The sequence below is a fragment of the Anoplophora glabripennis genome, unplaced genomic scaffold, assembly GCF_000390285.2.
Source record: "Anoplophora glabripennis isolate ALB-LARVAE unplaced genomic scaffold, Agla_2.0 scaffold112, whole genome shotgun sequence".
Taxonomy (NCBI): domain Eukaryota; kingdom Metazoa; phylum Arthropoda; class Insecta; order Coleoptera; family Cerambycidae; genus Anoplophora; species Anoplophora glabripennis.
The window spans coordinates 486,492-507,344 of NW_019416609.1; the positions used below are offsets into that span (position 1 = coordinate 486,492).

Genomic DNA, 20,853 nt, shown 5'->3' on the forward strand with positions numbered 1-20,853 from the left:
GGGGGGGGGGGGGGTATTTGATGTTCCGTTTAGGGTCAAATCGACTGTTTATGACCTTTACTTACTGGCGAAAAAAACAAAAGGGGCCGAAAACCGGCCTTAGAGGCCCTCCTCCTTTCTTTACACGAAAAAATAATTAGAGTTTCAAACCAAGTCCATTTTATAGAATATCTGCGTTAAAATGGGGGAAAGTCTGTTATTTGTGCATTGATTCATATTTAGACAAACTGTATAATAAAATCTATAAAAATGTATTGCTGGTTGCCTATTTGCTATAGAGCCCTCTTAAATAAGAGAAAAATTTATACAAAACTTCTATCAATATTAGGCAGTGAATATATTAAAGTAATTTCCATAAAAAAAATTAGATGATTCACTCAAAGACCTCAACAAATCACACTCACCTTCTAACAAAAGTTGCCTGTAATAATCCTCAGACTTCTGTATCTCGTTATGGCTGCTGGACTTCTGAAGATCGTTCGCTTTCTGCTTCTCACTATTCCTCGGCTCCCTGCTGGGTTTGGACGGAGGTTTCTTCTTCTCCCGCTTTTCCTTGTTCAAGTTCTCCACCCCGTTCAGCATGAACCTGTCGTCCTGCACCACCTCTATATCCCTCCTCTCCAACAGATCGCTGATGTTCTGCTCTATTTTCCTCAACGGCGAAATTTCCACACTGGGCAGCGAACTATCCATTTCTTCTTCCTCCTCTACGGTAACGTCCAGCTCTCTTCGTGGCGTAACCTCCTCCGCGTTCAAACTAGGCAGGGAAACGACTCTAACTATGGGCGAAGTGGAGGTGCAGAGGTCCGTCGTCGACTCGACCGGTGCATCGAAGTCCTCTATGACTCCTTGCCTAACTAACGACTTTATGTTGTCGAACGTAGTGCTGTGCTTCTTCATGTCGCTACTGTGCTTGCTGGGCGTGCTCGATCTAGAGCTGGAAAGGTCTATGCTCAACCTGGATGCTGAACTGCTGAACTCATGGCTCAGTATCCGGGAATTGTTTAGGTCTAGACTGTAACGGGATTTGGGGGAATTTAGTTCCTGGCTGAGTCTCGAGTGGGGGGTGCTTAGGTCTACGCTGTACCGGGAATTCGGGGTTTGCAGTTCCCGGCTCAGCTGAGAGTTCAAGTCCGCGCTAAATCTACTGGTTGGTATGCTCAGTTCTGAACTCAGTCGTGAGTTCAGGGAGGAATTGGAGGTGACGGAGCTGCCTAGGTTGACCAGGATCTTCCTGTCTCTTCTACCTGCAAATTTAACATATGACTCACAACTTATCCAAAAAAATTTGCGAATAGATGTGTCATGAAAAATGGAGCCGTATCGCAAAAAAAATTTGTAAAATACTTGTAGTTTCCGAGAAAAAAAATTATCGAAGCTGTAGTATGTTCAACCTTTACATTGCTGGGCTACTGTAGCCTCTACTATCCAACTATTATTATCATTGTTGCGATAGTGTTTACATTAGTTTTTCAAGTGTCAAAAATAGCTTACGTGTATAACAACTCGAAGTTGATGGATATCGTTTTAATTTATGGTCAAGCAAGACAAAATCCGTGTTAGTTCGTAGAAACTGGGCAAGACAGGCTCCAAATGTGTTTACATGTCGGTGGACAAAGCTTTGAACAGTTGTTGTACCATCAAGTATGTCAAATTAGGCAATTTCGAATACTGAAATCCGACTACTATTATGGTTGTTGCGATAGTGTTTACATTAGTTTTTCAAGTGTCAAAAATAGCTTAAGTGTATAGCAACTGGTAGTTGATGGACATTGTTTTAATTTATGGTCAAGCAAGACAACATTTGTGTTGAACCTGGGTAAGACAGGCCCAAATGTGTTTACACGTATGTCAAATTATTTTGTTAACTAAAACCACAAACTAATTTTATTAATTAATAATAATAATAGCGGAAAAAGCAATTGAATTTGCTGATATAAAATAGGTGTGTTATAAAATCTTATTTATTTCTTTCCTTGGAAAAGAAATTCTTTAAATTTTTTTGTCCGTTCGTTTTTTATTATACTTTGCCGCCATGCCGGTCGCTGACTGCATATTTTGCCTTGAATAAGGTTAGGTTTCCAGTGCCATGCAGAAGTGTATTTTTTTAAATCATTTTCGAATTGCCCTTTCTGATTTTTTTTACAAAATTGTATTTGTAAGAGTCCCCTGTATATTAATTTTTTTTTTTTTGGGTAAGTTCTGAATCACCGTGGATATAATTATGTATGATATGTGTTAAATTATAATTTAAATGAGGTTAAGCGGCAGAGTAATGGATTATGGATTATGGTGTAGTGTTTGATAAAGAAAAAGGGAAAAAAGGACCCAAACTTCACGCTTTTGGCTGTATTCCTCACTGCTAATGTTGCCAGTTGCTTTTATATCAACTACATTGTGACAGGAAGTTATGGAAAATAATTTAGCAAATTAGATTGTTTTTGCATAATTTAGGGATGTGTTACTTTAAAGTCACCATATTTCTTTAATATCACTATGGTTAAAGACCCGAACTTTTAAAAAAATTCTAATATTTCTAAAAAAAAACAAAGTTTTACATGATTTATTAAATCTTAACTAATATTGGTACGTAGATACGTAACTAACTGTAAATAATTTTTTTAAATCAACTGCTACACTTGAAACTAATGAAAAATAATTTGGAGAACATATTGCTTTTCTATGACGTGTTATTTTAAAGTCACCACATTTTTTTTATGTCAATGTCAACATTGATCTACTTTAGCTGAACTTCGCTTTAAGAATCGAGTGCCGCCAATGTTGCATGTGTTATGAATTGAAGAGATGTAAATGCGTTAAAAACAAACCACTACATTAATTTATCGAAACGGGATTGGTCGAATATATCGTCTGATACATTTTTATTTTAGTCATCGACTTTATCGTTTCGCGAAAGGTTGTTCGTATGGCGCCTTTGCGTGGTGGAAGTGTACAATCTTATAAAGTAATTTACATATTTCAGTATCAATCAAGAAAGAATCGACATAATTAGAGCTTGCTTTTTGTCCAGAGAAAACGATCCTGCTGCAAGAAAATGATATCAGATGGATTCTGCCAAAGAGCAACACCTCACGGCGGGTGGTGTGAAAATAGTGTTTTAATAGTCTTTCCTTCAAATTGTGAGATTTGACAATAATGCACAGCCCAGTTTTCAATTATACTTCGCTGCAACTAATACCTGCCGTTGTTTGAGATCACACTAGCTTGTGCGGGGTAGGAAAATGATAAAAAAAGGGTTTAAAAGAAAATTAAGTTATCGGAATTTGAAAAAAACTATTGATGCGTGTTTCTTAGGTCAAAGGTAATTTCTGTATAAATATTATGTATTTACCTTCATCTACTTACCTCTTCTAATGATATAAGTGCTGTTTCCGGATATATTAGCAGAATTCAGTTCTGGGGGTAGAATTAAGTGATCGTCGGAATCCGAAAACGGGGAGGTGACCTCGTCTTCAGTTGTACAAGGCGGAGGGTCAGGCCAGTCCTCCAGTTCTTTCAGTCTGTTAGGTATCGAACTGGTGCTGGAATACGAGCCGGATTTTCTTCTTCGCCTGCCTATCACTTTGGTACTACCTGCGAGAGTAGAAATTTAAAAAATCACCCGATCCAAATATTTTTTTTCAAGGTCGTACCTGGTGTAAGGAGAGCGTCATCGTCTAAGGGTACTTCCCAAGCTATGCTGACCCGTTTGTTACAAACCGGCGGGGGCGGTGGGGGTAATATTTCTTCCAGGGAATCATCCGAGAAATGTTCATCGTCGGCTAGCTCACTCAGGGGTCTTAAGGCTGGGGTGTCGTCAAGGTCACTGGAGAGATTGTCTTCGCTTCCATGTCTGAAATGAAAATTTATAATTTTTTTCCAATCTAACTGGTAAATTCTTACGTTTGATATACACAGGCTTACCTTTTCACCTCCCTGTGGCGTTCCAGGGCCGTAGGAACGGTCCTAGGAGGCATCCTGGTGGGGGACGTAATGGAGTAGACACCGTGCTGGTAAGGCAGGCTGCCGAACCTGTAACCTGGAGGTGGCGGTGGGGGATGCAGCTGAAACTCGTTGTTCTCCCAGCCGTACGGCCTCTGGTGTTTGGTTTTAGGCTGAAAGTGTAGTAGGAATCAAAGAAAATAGGGCGGCATCGTCGAATGTGCTATTTTCAAGGAATATTCCGTTTTTAGATGCTCAAACAATGATATTTTTGTGGGTTTTTAATCGACGTACCAACGTAGTTTGCGTGGCAGTGTGAATGGGGTCCGGCAGGCCGTTGATGAGGAGGAGGCAGTCGTTTTGGAACCTCTGCGGGGGCGGGATTGTGTCCATACGGGCAGGCAGCTGTGTCAAAGGGAAGGAACGGTTGCGACCGGTGCTGCCGATGGGTTTCGGCCGGTGGGCGGGAGATACCCTGAAAAACGCAGAAATTAATTAATATCAAATTTTTCAATATTCAAAATTTTTTGAAAAATTTTTGAAAAATTTGATTTTTTCAAAATTTAGATTTTTTTTTTTGATATGTGATGAGTATTTAACGCGAAATTGTGATAAAAATATGGCAAAAAAATTTATTTTATCTTAATATTAATTGATGTTTAAGGAGCAATAAATCTGCTCCTTTAATTTTTTATAAAACTTTGACGATTCAGGAAAAGAAAACGGTTTGACCGAACGATTTCAAAATTTACAGGCCTCATGGGCATGTATCGGGCTAAAAAAAATCTACAAACATTGGTACTTTTCGCAATATTTGCAAAGTAGTCCTTGATTTTCCAAAACAACAGAAAAAGTCATTTTTTGCACTTTTTCAAATTAATCTAGAGTATAAAAAAAATTCTCAAACATACCAAAAGACCCTTGAAGAGGATTGATTCAGGTTTCTAAAACCCACCTTCTATTTGATGTACGATCATTAATTAGTTCATGAGATGTCGATGATAAAAAAAGGGTGACTTTTTCACTCAATATTTCAATGAAAAATAATCATAGACAAAATTAAAAAAAAATCAAATTGAAGCCGATGAATCAGGATAAATGATCCTACCATTGATTAAGCCAGAAAAAATTAATTTTTCTGAGCCCATGTGCAGTTTTGAAAAAAAATTGTAAATTTTTGACTTGCATTATTTCGTTTCATTCACCAAAAAAAAATTTCAAAACTAGAATTTTCAAGCTTCAACATTGTTTTTTCTCTATACGACCATTATTTATGAAGTTATAGCCTTTCAAAAATCATTAAAAAAAATTTGGAAATTTAATGTTTTTGCTGTGTATATTTGGAAAACTTTAACGTATTTCCGCCAGTCTTCTTATTTCCAAACTTTTTCAAATATTTGAAGAAATTCCAACTTTTTTTTCGAAACTTCTTTTAAGTATACAATTTTGTTTTCCAAGTATTTGTACGTAAATTTTTAAGAATATCAGGATATCTCGGACTTGGATTTACTACAATACATTGTTCAGAAAATTAAAATAAAAAAATTAAACTTTTTATTTCGCAACTAAAAATTCTGACCAAAAATCTCTTGGGCCATACTCAACTAACAAAAATTTTTATGATGAGCTTGAAAAGAGGGTATACAAAAATTCTTGTCTAGAAAATGTTGGAGCAACTCTTTCAATTAAATTTTTAAAATTTCTCGCACAATTGATGGTTTAATTTCGTCACATCGCGTCAAAAACGTTTTTTTTTTTTAATTTCACAAATTGCCTCAACTAGCAACGTCCTTAGCCTACTTTAAATAACTGTTCCAATAAACGCAATAAAGGCGTAATGCAGCCATCCAAGTATTGCACTGCTATTGTAATATTTTGTTTCAAAGGAAATTAAATACATTTCGCAATAAAATAGCTCGAGGTTACCAGAACGGGACGACCTCGACAGATCTTTTATTTTAATGATACTAATGGATGTAACCTTACATATTCATAATTATTATCTGTAAAGGAAACTGCACTTTTCTCATAGCGGATAGTAGTCGATGGGCGGTTCTTATTACGAATTACATATTTCCGTTCGGCAATAAAAATAAAACACAAAAAATATAGATAAGTACATGAAACATAATTTTGTGAGTTATAAATAATCATATAAATAAACAATAGTAATCTATACGTGTTGTAGTAGTAGCAGAAATAGGTTTAATTTGTGGTCAAGCCCTCTGCCGCTCTATGCTCACAATACACAATGCTACTGACTGCCATAAAAACACGTGCCATACACTCGACCAAGCACAGCGTCACTCACTCACACAGGCACAAACGACAATGAAATACACGGCCAACGGCCCTCAGTAAAAGCTTGGATTGTTTACGGGCATGCTACGCTGGCAGGGCAAGCATTACAGTGCCGCTAGATACGTATCGAATAAATTGATCGATGAGAAGCTTCAAAACAGAGACAGACATGTTATTGGAATTACTAAAATGTGAACTAGTTGATGCCACACCACCATCCTTAGCCTTGGATGACTCGGTGGGAAAGGGAAGAACATTACGATTACACAGGGTGTCCCAAAAAGGCTCGACCCCCCCAGATTTTCTGGATCGAGTTTTATAAAAAAAAAAGAGATCTGACAACCCTATGCTCTATGGATTACTGACATAAAATGTCCCATTTAAAATTTTCGAATTGACCTCGGTGTTTGACCTAGATATTTAAGGTCAAGGTCAAACATAATCCATTGTTTTCTACAACTTGGCCCAAGTTATCGGAGAGTTCGGATCTTTTTGACACACCCTATATATCAAAAGATTTATATTTTTGCTTCTTTATGCGAATAATCGACATTTTTCGAAAAGGTACAACAAACGGGCTCTTCCAAGCGACTTACTTCGGCAGCAGCGTAGCGATAAGCCTCTGCGCCTCCTCCGGCGGCGGCGGGAAGTCGTCCGGGTCCCCGGGTCGCACCCCGGGCGAGCCCAGCTGCTGGACCACCCCTTCGTGGTGGACGGGCACCTCGGCCAGCGGCTTGAAGGCCAGACTGAACTTGGGCTGCTTGCGGCCGTTCATGCTCATGTAGCCATCGTCCTCGGACTGGTGGCCCAGAGAGGGGCTCTCGTCGTCGGGGGTAGACGTCGGCACGCTGTTGGGGGCGCCGGTAACGGGGTTGGTGCTGGGGCCCCGCAGCTGCGGGGTGGACGACGACGTGGTGATCTGCTGAATCTGGAAGGGAGAATTAAGTTTTTTAGTATAGGGTGCTGTTCTTTTGAGCGTTCTGTCGGAAAAACAATGGGGTTAGTTTCTTTCGACTGAAAGGAAATTAATTTAACAAAATAAATGATACTACAAGAGTCTTAGTCGTACTCCAAAAAGAGGCAAAATCAAAAAAATTGAATGAACATAGTGTTCTCGTCTTCTTTTAATATTGTTCTTGGTCGTCGTCATTGTGTGCTATCATCCTTAATCGTCCCTATCCTTAAGGAGGTATATCGGGTTTACTAAAATGCACAGATGTACTTGAAATTTATATAGCATATTACCCAGTGCTCCCTCTATGCGTCATATTTTTTTGACATTGTTTTTAATCTAGATTTTGAGATATTGTTGTTGAAAGTTGTTCATTTTAACATTGGTTTATATGGCAAAGATGGGCGGTGCGGCTCTTTTTTGCCCATAACTGAGAAAAAAATGTAGAAAACTTTTCGATAGATAGTACACAGTATCTTATTTTTGATGTAAAACTAATGTAAGTTTTGAACATAGTACAGCTGTATTAATTAGAAACAGAAACCAATAATTGCATTTCTGTCTGACTTAAGGATTAATGTGGCAACGTCGCAATCAGCTGACAGCAAGGAGGGAATACATTTGAAAGACTTGATAAAAACGAAATTGATTTCAAACATATACATTTTTCCTAAATCCCATGTACATTGTTATCAACAATAAATTATCCACAACAGATTATTTTTTGTAATGTTTTTAAAAAACTACATTAATTAAAAAAGGCTAGGAAGCTGTGATATATTTATTGGAATAAAAAATACAGTTGATAAATCCTTTTAATATATTTAATGGTTTATAAAAACATCGTAATCCGTACCCAGCAATATTTAGGGTTACATAAAGTTTTCTTTACTTGATTAATATAATTAGTAATACTTGAGATAAAAGCATTTACACAGAATAACAAAGGAACATAAATATTTCTCAGCAAACTTTATATCTAAAAAATTAGTTATAGTTACATAAGGTTTCAAATTGTTTCGAATCAAATGCGATTGCGTCGGACTGTTGGAAACTAATTCTAATGCACTTGGAACAAAGCTAATGTAATTTCTATCACAGAACCTTCAAAATTGCATCCAACATTTTCTTTGACTTGGACGAGAGATGGGCGCGAGTGTCATTTCATTTCTTTAGAACTAAATTATCATAATTATTTTCTCGTTGGTTTACCAGTTCACATGATTTATGGATTTTAAATAAAGGATACAAATCTTCGGGAGGATAATCCGATATATTTGCTATATATAATAATTATATTTTACATAGTTTACACACCACAATACATTTTGAACAACAATGTGAAAACTAATAATTTTTTTTTTTATTATCATACTTGTTTGACACGTGAATAAAATGTAACTTTTAATATATTTTTTGCATTTTTAGGCGTTTAGGGGATGATTTCACCCCTATAGGGATATTATGGGTTGATTTTACAACTGTTGATGATTCTTAATTTGTTCACTTTTTTGTCTTTTCAACCCCTAAATAAGGGTGATTTTCGAAAATTTTTTTTATGAATTACCTACTATAACTATTTTGGTCTCCCCTGTATATCCCTTCATTTCTGACATGACCTTTCCGGACAACCTGTATATTAATTTTTTTTTTTTTAATTTTGGCTTTATTGATCTTCTGTAATTATAATCATAACCAAACCATGTATCAACACAGGCTTTTATATTTCGTATCTTTAAATTTATTACACGCTATTCGGAAACTACAAATTATGTATAATTATATTCGGAGCCAATCGATAACACTGCTAAATATTTCATGGATGATTCATTCGCCCGTGGCGTACCTACCCAATCTTTTTTACGTCATAACGCGACTATAATAGGGCCAGTCAAAGTTTCAGGTGCACGATAGAAACCCCAAGACAAATATACGATTCCTATTGAACCTAATTAAATTACGCTTTGGAGAATCAGACGCCTAAACTGTTTCGTTAATGGCACAAAGTTTTCTATAAATCAAATTAGCGGAGTGAACGTTCGGTACCGAGTTCTAGATACGTCTCGCTTTCTATCGGAGCGGCATTTGTCACTGTCAATTAGACTGGCCCGGCCCTGTAGCTGAAAGAAAGTACGGGGTGTTGCATTATCCCACCGATGAAATTGTACAGATGTGATTTATACAGGGTCGCTGATTTGTATGGAAACGGTCTGTTAACTCCTAAAGTAAGATAGCTATCGAAAAATCATAAAACACAAACGTTTTAGAGGTTTTTAAAATCTATTACAATAAAGAAAAACTAAGGATACAGGATCAGTGAAAAAGTCAGGTCGGAACAAAGTTGCTTTTTCTTTAGAACTCCCTGTATATTGTTCTATATTTCAATTCTTCACGAAATCCCAAACAAACTTCTATAGCACATCATGTACCTAACTGTTTTCGAGATATCGAACTTTGAAAGTAACTTTTTACTATTCTACAGGGTGTTTCTTAATAACGTGCTAATATTTAAGGTTATTCGTGGGTCCATTAAAAAAAAACTTCATATGAACATATGTCCTAAAAGTCTTAACTTTTGAACTACAGGGTGCTAAAGTTTTATGAAAAAACTTTTTTTTATGATAATTTTCTGATGTACAATTTTATTATTTTTGTCAGTGGCGTCTGTACAGGTTTTGTATTGAATATTTTTGAAGAAAAATATGTTACGCCACTGCTTTTTCTTAAATAATTTTGAAATCCTCATTCCTTTCTGAGCAATTGTGGTATCTTGAACTTTTTTCGTTTGACGTACGGTTTTCGCATAAAAAAATAAAATTCATTCATTTGCATCTTATTGGACCACATACGAGAAAAAAAAAAGATTTATGTAACTTTGAACAATAATTTATTTAAGACTAGCGGCTCGTCCTGGATTCGCACGGGTGGACATTTATTTTAAACAATTTGGGAAATAAAATATATAGCCTATGTTACTCAGGGATAATGTAGCATTCTAATGGTGAAAGAATTATCGAAATCCGTCCAGTAGTTTTTGAGTTTATTCGTAACAAACATACATACATACAAAAATACAAATCTTTCCTCTTTATAATATTAGTATAGATGGTATAGATATAGAAGTATAGATAATAACTTTTAAACGTTGAAATTATGAAATTTCAGTAATCTACATACATTTTGGAATGGTACAAGAAAATTACCCTGGCGTAACATATTTTTCTTCAAAAATATTCAATACAAAACCTGTACAGACGCCACTGGCAAAAATAATAAAATTGTTTGTACATTAGAAAATGCATCTCGATAAATAGAAGGCGTGTACCAAATTTGAAAAAATATCTAGGGTAATACCAAAGTTATCATTAAAAAAATGATTTTTCATAAAACTTTAGCACCCTGTTGTTCAAAAGTTAAAACTTTTAGGACATATGTTCATATGAAGTTTTTTTGTTAAAATGGACCCAAGAATAATCTCCTTAAATATTAGCACGTTATTAAAAAACACCCTGTATATTATATAAAAGAAAAAGCGTCCCAAATTATGAATATTTATTATGAAAATTACATAAATATATGGACGTTATTACTTACAAATGGATCTGCCACAATCCATGTGTTATGTTTTTTTGTTTTAAACAACTTTTTTAAAACTATTTTGCCATTTTGCCACATTCAGATCACGTGGTCTACAACGTAAATCATTATCTTGAAGAATTCATTGAAGTCTAAAATATACATTGAATATTTATTTTACTTTTAATATTCTTATAAAAATTAAAAAAGACAACTTTCTCTAGCAATACAATTCACTAAATAAAATATGGTAGAATTGAATGCAACAGTCTTTTAACTATTATAAAATGCAGTACTTACGTGTAATGTTGATATTATAACATTCAATAATATTTTAGACATAGTTTACGCAATAACTGTAACAGTTAATTTTAAAATAATATTTTATACCTCTTCTGAGCACGGCAAATAGAGCACTGATCACTTTTTTCAAACAAATAATTAACTTTTGTTTTTAAATACGTAAAACGGCCTTCTTACTTATCAAAATGTCAAAGGCATAATGAAATTACAAAAGAAAACGTGAAAAGTCAATAAAAATATATTTTTCGACTTCTGGCGATGATTTTCACAGAATTTTGCTTCCATAGAGCGGAAAAAATAAGTTGATTAAAAAAAAGTATCGGTTTTACCATAAGAGCTGCGGAGCTGCAGAACACATAAAATTTTATGTATTTAATCATATTAAATATCAACAAAATATTTAAAGAATCCAAACGTACTAGCGCTAAAATAAATCTAGGAGCTTATATTATTATTTATTGCGACGGCGACGTGAGCTACGCTCCTTAATATATGCAACCTCATATGCAAAATGTGTGGACAGCGAATAGTTAGATGCGTCCTTTGTTTTTATTGGCTAATCAGGCACGTGACCCAGTACACTTTTATATGGGCTTTTGTGGCTGCAACAACGACAGCCACTGCTGCAGTAAATGCAGTAATATTTCGTACGTGGTATGTGGTGGTTTATTTCTGCGAGCGACATGTGTGAATATTTTCGTTTAGGCATCTACGGATATTATAGTTATTAAAATGAATAGCGTTTCGTTTAAAAAAAAACTTTATTTGGTTCTCTGCCTTATGAGATAAACTAAAAATAAAAGAATTAGGTGGGCCAACACCACAATTAAATTTTGAAGTTAGTGGAACAAGCCGAAGGAAAAGTTATAAAAGACAATTTAACAATAATGTATACACAAAAGCAGAGTGGGTGTGCGGGTGTGATATAAAAAATACACTGTTTTGTTTTCCGTGCTTACTTTTCGATGGGGATAAAGCATGGACGATATACAGTGTGAAAGATTTAAGTCATTTATAAAAAATCGTTATGTATTATCTAAAATCATAGATTGCATAAAATTTTGCGGAGCTTTCGAATTAGCACTTCGCGGACACGACGAGAAAAAACATTCGGACAACCCTGATGTGTTTCGTGGACTCATAAATTTTAATGCAGATCTTGACGACATATTAAAAGGACATCTATAGTCACATGGGTATGACCGGGATTTTCTGTGATTGTACCGGGAATTACCTGTATGGTCCCGGATTTCAGATTTGCAACTCCCGGAATATAATATAATGTACATATATATAAAAAAAGATAAAGAAAAAATCATAACACTGCGAGGAAAATTAAAATTCGTTGAATCCTTGGTAAATTTCACAAACGATTTTTTTGTTTATAAACAATATTCAATAATGTAATAAAATAATAATGTAATAAAATATATTTAGTTTATTCCAATTTATTTATACCGTCAGTAGGTAATTCGTGAATAGATGTTTCAAAAAGGTATCAATTTCAAAAATCGTTCTTGTGAAAATCTGTATTTTTGTATAAATGGATTGTTCCTTGAAATTCAGAAGTGCCAGGAAAACGAGTGACCTTGAAAATTTTAAAATTTTTCGCCTGCGGCGCCATTTAGAGACTCCGGGCACTTAATATCCCGGAATTCAATTCAACAAATGCCGGATTGAGACGCTTTTTTATCATGTTTTTTAAGCACTATTTGATGCAATTTATTTGAACTCTATATTAAAAAATTGCCGAGATCTCTAGTTACCGTTTTTTTTTTGATATTTTATTAATAACTTTTTTATCTTGTAACTTAAAAATCTGAAATTTACATAAACGCGAGATAATGTAATTACCTCTCGATCTTTTTTTTTTACGGAATTTCAATATCTTGATTTGGGCAGAAGATATACGCGCTCGCGTTTTCGACTTTATAATTTACAATAGCACCCCAGCAGTTATCTTTTCCTGTAGTTTCATCCAATTTCAGTCAAATTTGTTCTTTTCATTTAATTCTGAAAATTTTGCAATTTTTTTTTTCACTGCTAATTTTGCAATGCAAAAGAAAATTGCTAGTTTTCGCAAAGGCCTATACTTGTAGCAAATTTCCTCAGAAACAAAATCGATAACGCTGAACGGCGCCAACCACAATGCCTAATTGTTAATTTTATTTTTTCTGTATCTTAATTAAAGACATTTATTATTATTATTGTTATTATTATTATAAATATAGCTCATGTCGATTAGAGGCTTATTTTCGGAGATATAAGCGAAAAACTGAAAAAAGAGCAATTGTATTCTTTTATTATAAACAATATGACAATCGACTTCTACAAATACACAAATTTAGACTTTTATTCAGTGTATTTTTTACTTATAATTAATTTTAAGCGGATAAAATTCAACTTCGGCCCGATTTTTGAAACAGGCATATCTTTGGTCTAATTCGTCCGGACTATTGCGTCACTTTCGCCAGTAAGCTAATGAGTGATGTCATTGGTATTATAAATCGAATAACGTCGACGTCAATCACTGTTACTGTTTGCTAATAAATTTACTAAATTTCAGTTTTGATTCGTATTTTTCGAATTTCTCGGTCTTGTGTGTCGTAGGAGTTATTGTTCTTGGGTTTTATTTTACTGTTAGTCTGTTATTTAAGTACTATTGAGCTCACAAACTTTTATCTGGGGGCCCAATTTCTAGTGTGGATATTTGTAAAAGTAACGTAAAGTATACATTATTTTTCAGTATTCCAGTGTTAATTTTTTCTAGTTTTATTAGAATTTGAATGAAAAATATTTTAATATTTCTGTGGATTCGCTACAGGGCCCACTTTATCATTGCGAACACTTGCAACAACCTGTTTAGCGTGTGCTTTGCGGTGTGAGACTTTTCAAGTCCTCAACGATTTCTCGTCCTACTTGCCAGTTCGGAACGTTTTAAAGGAACTCGGCTAACCTTCGGAGAGGCGAAAAGGGAAAGATACCGGCAAAAAAATTAATATATCATGCCCCGTTGTAGGTATATTAAATCCAACTTTCCGAGCAATAAATCCGAGACCTTGAGTCTTGGATATAATGCCCTTTTCTTTCGCAGCCGCCCAGCGGGTCGATACTCACATTTTGGACCTGATTCGCATTTTCCACATCATCGAATTCCGAAAGCACGCGGTCTAGGAGCTCGATGGAACGTTGGACGTCGTCGCCGCCACTGCAACAAAGAAAAAACACACCGTTACCTTTTTTTTATTTAAAGTTGGATCAAAGAGAAAGCAGTTAGTTCGTTGGGCAAAAAGTTAGTTACATTGTATTGAGAAATGCTGCGTGGGTGGTCTAAAGGTTCTAAACAGGGTGTGTACAAAAAGTCTACATTTGTTCCTCCTAGAAACCAGCGTTCCATTGTACCGCAAATCTACGTTCCTTTGAATAGTTGTTACGATGTCAATTGGAACCTGTAAATCTTAAAGCACAGGACCGTATGCACTTCTCCTGAAATTTCTTCTTATGTTTTGACCATGAAGTGTCTCGTAATTTATACTCGAATAGCAATTCGGCGAGTCCGGTATTGATAAACTAGTCCGCCTGATGTAGAATTGACGGCGGCGCGCTGGTCATCAAAGCAAACCTGTATTGGTCCACTAGGTCGTAAATAACTTTTTTGTATGGTACACGGGTTCACTTAGCTTTGCCGCTTTGACAGTGCCGTGCAGAGTATTGCTTGGCGGGGTATGTTGTTGGTATAATACGTATTATTATTTATTACTTGATATTATTATTTGTTCATATCGTAACCAGTAAAGGGTAATAGTTATTAAAATAAATGTTGTATGTAATTATCTAGTAATTTAGCGTGGCTCTCTGGAGACTTTTTGAAGCGGAGGATAAAGAAATAACTCGGGAAAACCCCCAAATAGTGGAACCGGTTTTGTCGAAAGTATCGAAACAAACTCAGAGTTTAAAAACAAAGATTTACGCGTAAAAAGTCAACGTATTATATTAAATATATATGTTTGAAAATTGAAAATAGTGAACAATGTGATAAAAAAGTTAGGAAACGTATTAACGAATTAACTAAGATATCCAAAAAAGCCAATTTATCGCGTAATTAATGAAACATTGATCACGGTATAAAAAGGAAACGGAAAAATACAAAATTAAAGAAAATTAACGATTTTACCAGATGTAATGCGGCGCACAATTTACAATATGTATAAAAAAAATAAAGTTCCTACTTTAAACATGATTCGAGATAAATTAAGCGGTTATATTGATTATAATTATAAATCTTTAGATATTTTACAACATGCTTTATTACAATGCGATTTTAAACATAAAAAAGTTGACAATTGGTAATTATATGGTAATATAGCTCGGAATATAGTATATCTAGACGAGACAGGGCTAAATTTTCTGGACGTCTATGGATTCCATAGAATTTATGAGTTAAATGTTTTTATGTGGTTCCCATTGAGATCGTAATAACTATACCAAAAGAATGTATTTAGAGTTTCCTAACTTAATTCCTAATTCCTAGCTTAATTTCATTGAAAGAATCAAGTGAGTATTTTTAATGAAACTTGTTTTTAATTTTCGACCATTGTTAAGATGTAAGATTCTATCCCGGTTCTTTAACTATGTATGAAAAGCAATATAACAATTTCTTCGAGATCAGAGGTCGTTCTACTTTGAGCTTGTGCTGAGAAATAATGCAAATATTTGGAGTAAAGTGAGAGAATACGGAGTAAAGATAAAGTGAAGCTGTTTATGAATAATTGCTTTCATACAAATAATATTTTTAAAACAAATCAATAGCAGGTTCGAGGGGTGAACGAAATGACGTCCGGACAAAATTTGGTGCGTTTCTAACATGGATGGAGCAATTTCAACTAGCGGAAAAGACGATTATTCCCAGCATCATCATCTTGCGTCACATTCAGCAGTTTTCTGGACCCCTCTTGGGGGATTATATCGTTTCAATTATATTTCCTTTTTCAAATGTTATGCCGTTGTAAATGGGGAAGAATAAGGATATTACGTTTTATTTATCTGTGACAAAATGACAATACAAATATATTTTTTATATAATAAGTTTAAATATTAGTCGGTATTTGATCAAGTTTGAAGTGCAAAATTTTATGCATGTAGCTAGTTCTTTGCTAGTAGATGAGGACAAAAATTGTTCTGCACCGGAGCAGATCGGGAAAATTAGGGAAATGGTCGGAAAACTGCAAAAAAAACTTATTTCACAAATATGCAAAGAACCAAAGTTGTACAGCATGAAATTCTCTATAAAAAGGTATGTATATTTTTAAGTAAACTGAATTGTGTCCCATAATTTTAATTTTTTGTTTAGAAAATTTGGGATCAACGTGAAATAATATAAAGAGACAAGAGATTCGTAGAAAATTAAGGATTTATTACAGCTGGAATGTTTTTTTTGTATCCAAAATCTCTTCGCCACTCTCGCTTTCTTGGAAAAACAATAATTAAACATATACAGGGTGTCCGAGTGTGAGCGTACAAAAATTTACCAGGTGGTAGACCAGACCAAAATAAGATTAAAATTCTTATAAAATATGTTTCACTCTCACTGAGTTACAGGGTGTTGTTTAGAAAAAAATAATAATAGAATAGAATGGTCAGCGAAAGTTTTTTCAACAAAGTAATCAATTTCAACACGCTATTTTTCCGAGAGGAAATTCGGATAATTCGAAACGGATTTTGAAGAAGAGTAGTACTTTTATATGCCATAACTAGTTTTGCCGAGAAAATTTACCTTGTGATGTGACATAACCTCAAATATAAGAAAAAACTTTGTTTTTCGCACTTTTAGGTTAGGATATCTCTAAATGCTGATGTGATGGAGCAATTCTGAGATCGGAAAGTACATTCTGTGTAATTCATCAATCAATTTCAATAGAATAGCGCCCTTAAAATAAAAAAATTGACTAGATTTATACTTGAATCTTTCAAAATCGCACTCTTTCCAGCTTCCGGTAATCGAAATTGGTGCTGTCAGTAAGAACCCGTATCATTTCTTCCTTTCATTACTTTATGAGAACGAAAACTTCCCGGTTAAGCCCTTATATCCATACTTTAGGATTATTATCAGGTTCCTATAGCAAATACTATCGGAGTCGGCGGTATCTCACCCTCATAAATATTCCCTTTGGAGAGATCCTAATCAGGTCGTCGAAAACTACGCAGACGGCATAAATTTCGCGGGTGCTGAAAGAAATTCCGTTTAACGGAAAAGGAATTATGACGGCGGATTTGCATGGGAATGGGGAGATCAGAAGTAGGCTAAATATGGGCACCCGAACAATGGAAAAGCGGTCCGGTTTCATTCACGGCTATCTCGGATGGGATTTCGTGCCACCGAGCCGTTTCCTACCTGTTTAACATAATTATGGCCAGACACGAACGAATGGGTCCGCGATTTGTAAAACAAACCGGCGGGTAGATAAAAACGTCTGTGATTCACGCGGATACGAGTTAATTTTTGTTAGAATGTCGTGCGGCTGTTCGGATGTCACAATAGTCGTTGATTATGTCATGAGACGCTTCAAGCAATCTGCAACAGAAGCCTGGGGTCATGAGAAACGGTGCTGTGAATGCAAGTAATACAATACGTCGTTTTTATTAGTGAAGTTATATATAAAATATTATGTAAACATGAAGTACTTTTTATGGATAATTATGTGGTTACAGAACTATGACAAAGCCTGAGATTATTGACGTTGTATTCCAAGCTCAAGCTCAAATTTTCGCTCAACTCTCCAATCCTAAGCACGAAGCCACCTCAAACCAAAAAATTCACCTCGGTTTCGAATTTCGCAAAATAAAAAATTTCTCCGAAATCACAAATTCATTTATAAATAATAGTTTTATAATACATAACAAAGTTTTTCAACTCGAAAGGTTGTTAAAAATTTTTGCGAGTAGATTAGTTAATGTTGCACAATTTCCAGGCTAAGGCCACTTTGTTACTCTTAACGTTTCAAGAGACATGTCGCTGGAAATTAAGTCTCCTGGCCTGTATTTGTCTTTATTGTGAGTGCTGGCACATATCATTCCGGTGCATGATTTGCAGTCACTGAAATTGATTTTATGAGTCGTTTTCAAATGAAATTGTTTCGATTTTTCTGAATTTCTATTATTCATGGTTGCCAACTCGCTTTCAACTTTATTGAAGTCTGTAAATTATGTATTGGGGTTGTCTGTATTACATAATTACTTTTGTTCCAATATATCTTCTTAAGACAGTGGACAGAAATTAAGATTTTCTACAGCAGCAACTTGTATTGACATTTTCCCAAATGTATGAATTCTTATTAATCGGTTATGTACTTTATCATTTGAATATTTAAAAAAAATCTGCTACTATCTATTTGTATAGGTTTTGCGGTACTATAGTTAGTACTACAGATTGGTATGCTTATAACAAATTGATTCAAATTTGATGTGGTGTTAATATTTATTTACACGTGTATATTTTACTGTAAAATTTACAAATTTTTGTATGCCAGTGGCGTAGGAATGGGTAGTAAAGCGGGATTTCCACCCACCATGTCTATTGACTGCTAATACATCAACTCCTGTATTAACCAGTAACGTTGGCGATGTTCTCCGGAATTAATGGCCTGTATATGTTTCAGGATGTTCTAGCAATCTTATTAGGAATCATAGAAATAGTATTCTTGCCGACTGGTTGGTTCTAACATCTACCTGCTTGATAGCGCATAAAGAAGAGATTTATTCAGAGACCGTTATACGTGTATAGGGTGATCAGTTCGTCGTTTGGTCACAAAAATTCATAAAATAAAAATTATGAAATTAAATAGTAGCACAAATAGTATTACGGTGATTTTTTAGACGAAACGAGGTTTAGTTGTTGTTTCTGTAGGTTCTCCACTTTGGTGAGGTAGTCTATTGTGGCAAGTCTAGTCAGAAGAAGTTTGTCAATACTTGTTTGTAGCTTCGACGTCTTCTTGGGGAAAATGCGACCAAAAGAAACCACACGCCCCTAAAATTCGCTCCAGTAATAATTTCAACGAGCTATTTATTCAAAAATGTGCCCGTCCTGTTTGTTAGTGCCTCCAGTTCTAAACAACAACCTCAAAAACGAGGGGTCGGGGCGATATTCGCAGGCAGTTAAGAGATCGCGATACCAATTTTAATAATAGACCCTCCCCCGGTTTTGGAATTGTTCGAATACTTCCGTCTCTTTCTAAACAATCTACACGTCGAATTAATTCTCTCCGGCAAAAGTTTACGGTCATTCTAGGCCTTCTCGGACTTTAAAACCGACTTTTTGAAATTGGATGCTTCGGAAAGTTTTTTACGACTGCATTCGAACGGTTTCTTTTATTTGGCTGTCGTATCGGACCCGGTCTAATTTCATCCCTCGCCGATTTTACGGCCGTATGAATTACTTTAGATAATTCGCGGGCGTTTGTCGTATCCGTGCGGATCACTTTGACAAGGAAAACAAGCTATATTTCCATTTCCATGACACTTTCATTGCAGTTTTAATCCAAAACAAAATTATCGACTTCAGTATCGTACGGTTTTTTTTTTTTCAATATTCCCAGAAATAAGAGTGTAAACACGAGAACTGTTACAAGACAATTAAGAAATAATTAATTCGTCATGTACTAGCGCCTGGGAAAAAGTTACCAATTATTTTATATTAAATTGTATTATAAAATTACGAGGAGCTAAATACATTATTTATACACCGTGTCCACCTAGTGCGCGTAAGTTCAATATTTAATTAAGTTAATAAAAGATATAACTTAATTTTTTTTCTACAGAGTTGCCTACTTTCCCGAGCTGCAGAAAATGAAAATATATTTGCATATACAGGGTGTTCAGTTTTGCCTGAGCAGCTACCAACTTAATTTTTTTAAATGGAAACCTATATTTTTTATGGCATTATCGAATTATACGTGAAAAATTAACGGGACTTTGTGTTATGATCCCTATTAAAATATTGATAGTTTTCGAGATAATCGACTTTTTTTTCTTTATTCTAGTAGTTGACATAATTATGATTGTATGACAGCTAGAAATTATTTTTTTTTTCAGGAACTGTAGAGTGAAGATGGCTCTTTCTAAAAATGTATCAAAAGTTGACCTGCGATATACAGAGGGCAAAAAAAATCGTGCCAAACCTGATAATTTAAAATTTGAAAAATCTCGACTTTTTCAAATAGAACACCCTGTGTTTTATGATTTCATTAGATGCCTTTCTGTAGACCCTACAATTTTGCAGGAAAGTTTATGAATTATCTAAATAATGAATGAATAAAAAAATATTGTAATTTCGTCTGGGGCACCCACCAAGAGAAAAATTTTCGGATATTTTTTCTTTGCCCTGGTAACGTAAAATAATAGTTATTTGTTTAACTAGGCAGTAAAGCACAAGATTTAATGCCGCGGCTGGTATTTAACACACGAGGCGCAGCCGAGTCTATTAAAGCAACCAAGGCATTAAATCTACTTTACTGCCAATACTCCAGTTGAATTAGATCATAAAATTGAAAACTTGAATCAAAAGAAACGGTTAAAATTTTATTTCCAAAAAGTTTTACATTGATAGTTCATGTAATAAACCCTTTTTTTAATTGTATCTAAAATCTCGGTCCGATACGTCCAATAGTTAATTAACAATTAACGTTAAAAAATCGGGTGAACAAAGAGGCGTAGATGTTTTCTCTCTTTTTTTTTAATTACCGTAAGAATAAGCTCTATTTACTGCAAAAAGAGCGAATTCCGGA

General features: G+C 34.9%; 1 protein-coding gene across 4 annotated transcripts in view; it reads right to left on the bottom strand.

The window, feature by feature from the left end:
• Window positions 1-20,853, bottom strand: part of LOC108904534 — a 194,314-nt gene that overhangs the window by 32,398 nt on the left and 141,063 nt on the right. For 3 of the 4 annotated variants that reach the window (XM_023455071.1, XM_023455069.1, XM_023455070.1), the window contains exons 3-9: window positions 14,192-14,282; window positions 6,840-7,171; window positions 4,237-4,417; window positions 3,925-4,115; window positions 3,654-3,853; window positions 3,367-3,594; window positions 405-1,247 (exon numbers count right to left, since the gene is read on the bottom strand). In XM_023455071.1, the coding sequence (XP_023310839.1) occupies window positions 405-1,247; window positions 3,367-3,594; window positions 3,654-3,853; window positions 3,925-4,115; window positions 4,237-4,417; window positions 6,840-7,171; window positions 14,192-14,282 (2,066 nt within the window). The remainder of the gene's footprint in view (window positions 1-404; window positions 1,248-3,366; window positions 3,595-3,653; window positions 3,854-3,924; window positions 4,116-4,236; window positions 4,418-6,839; window positions 7,172-14,191; window positions 14,283-20,853) is intronic. The other variant, XM_023455072.1, reaches the window with a different exon arrangement.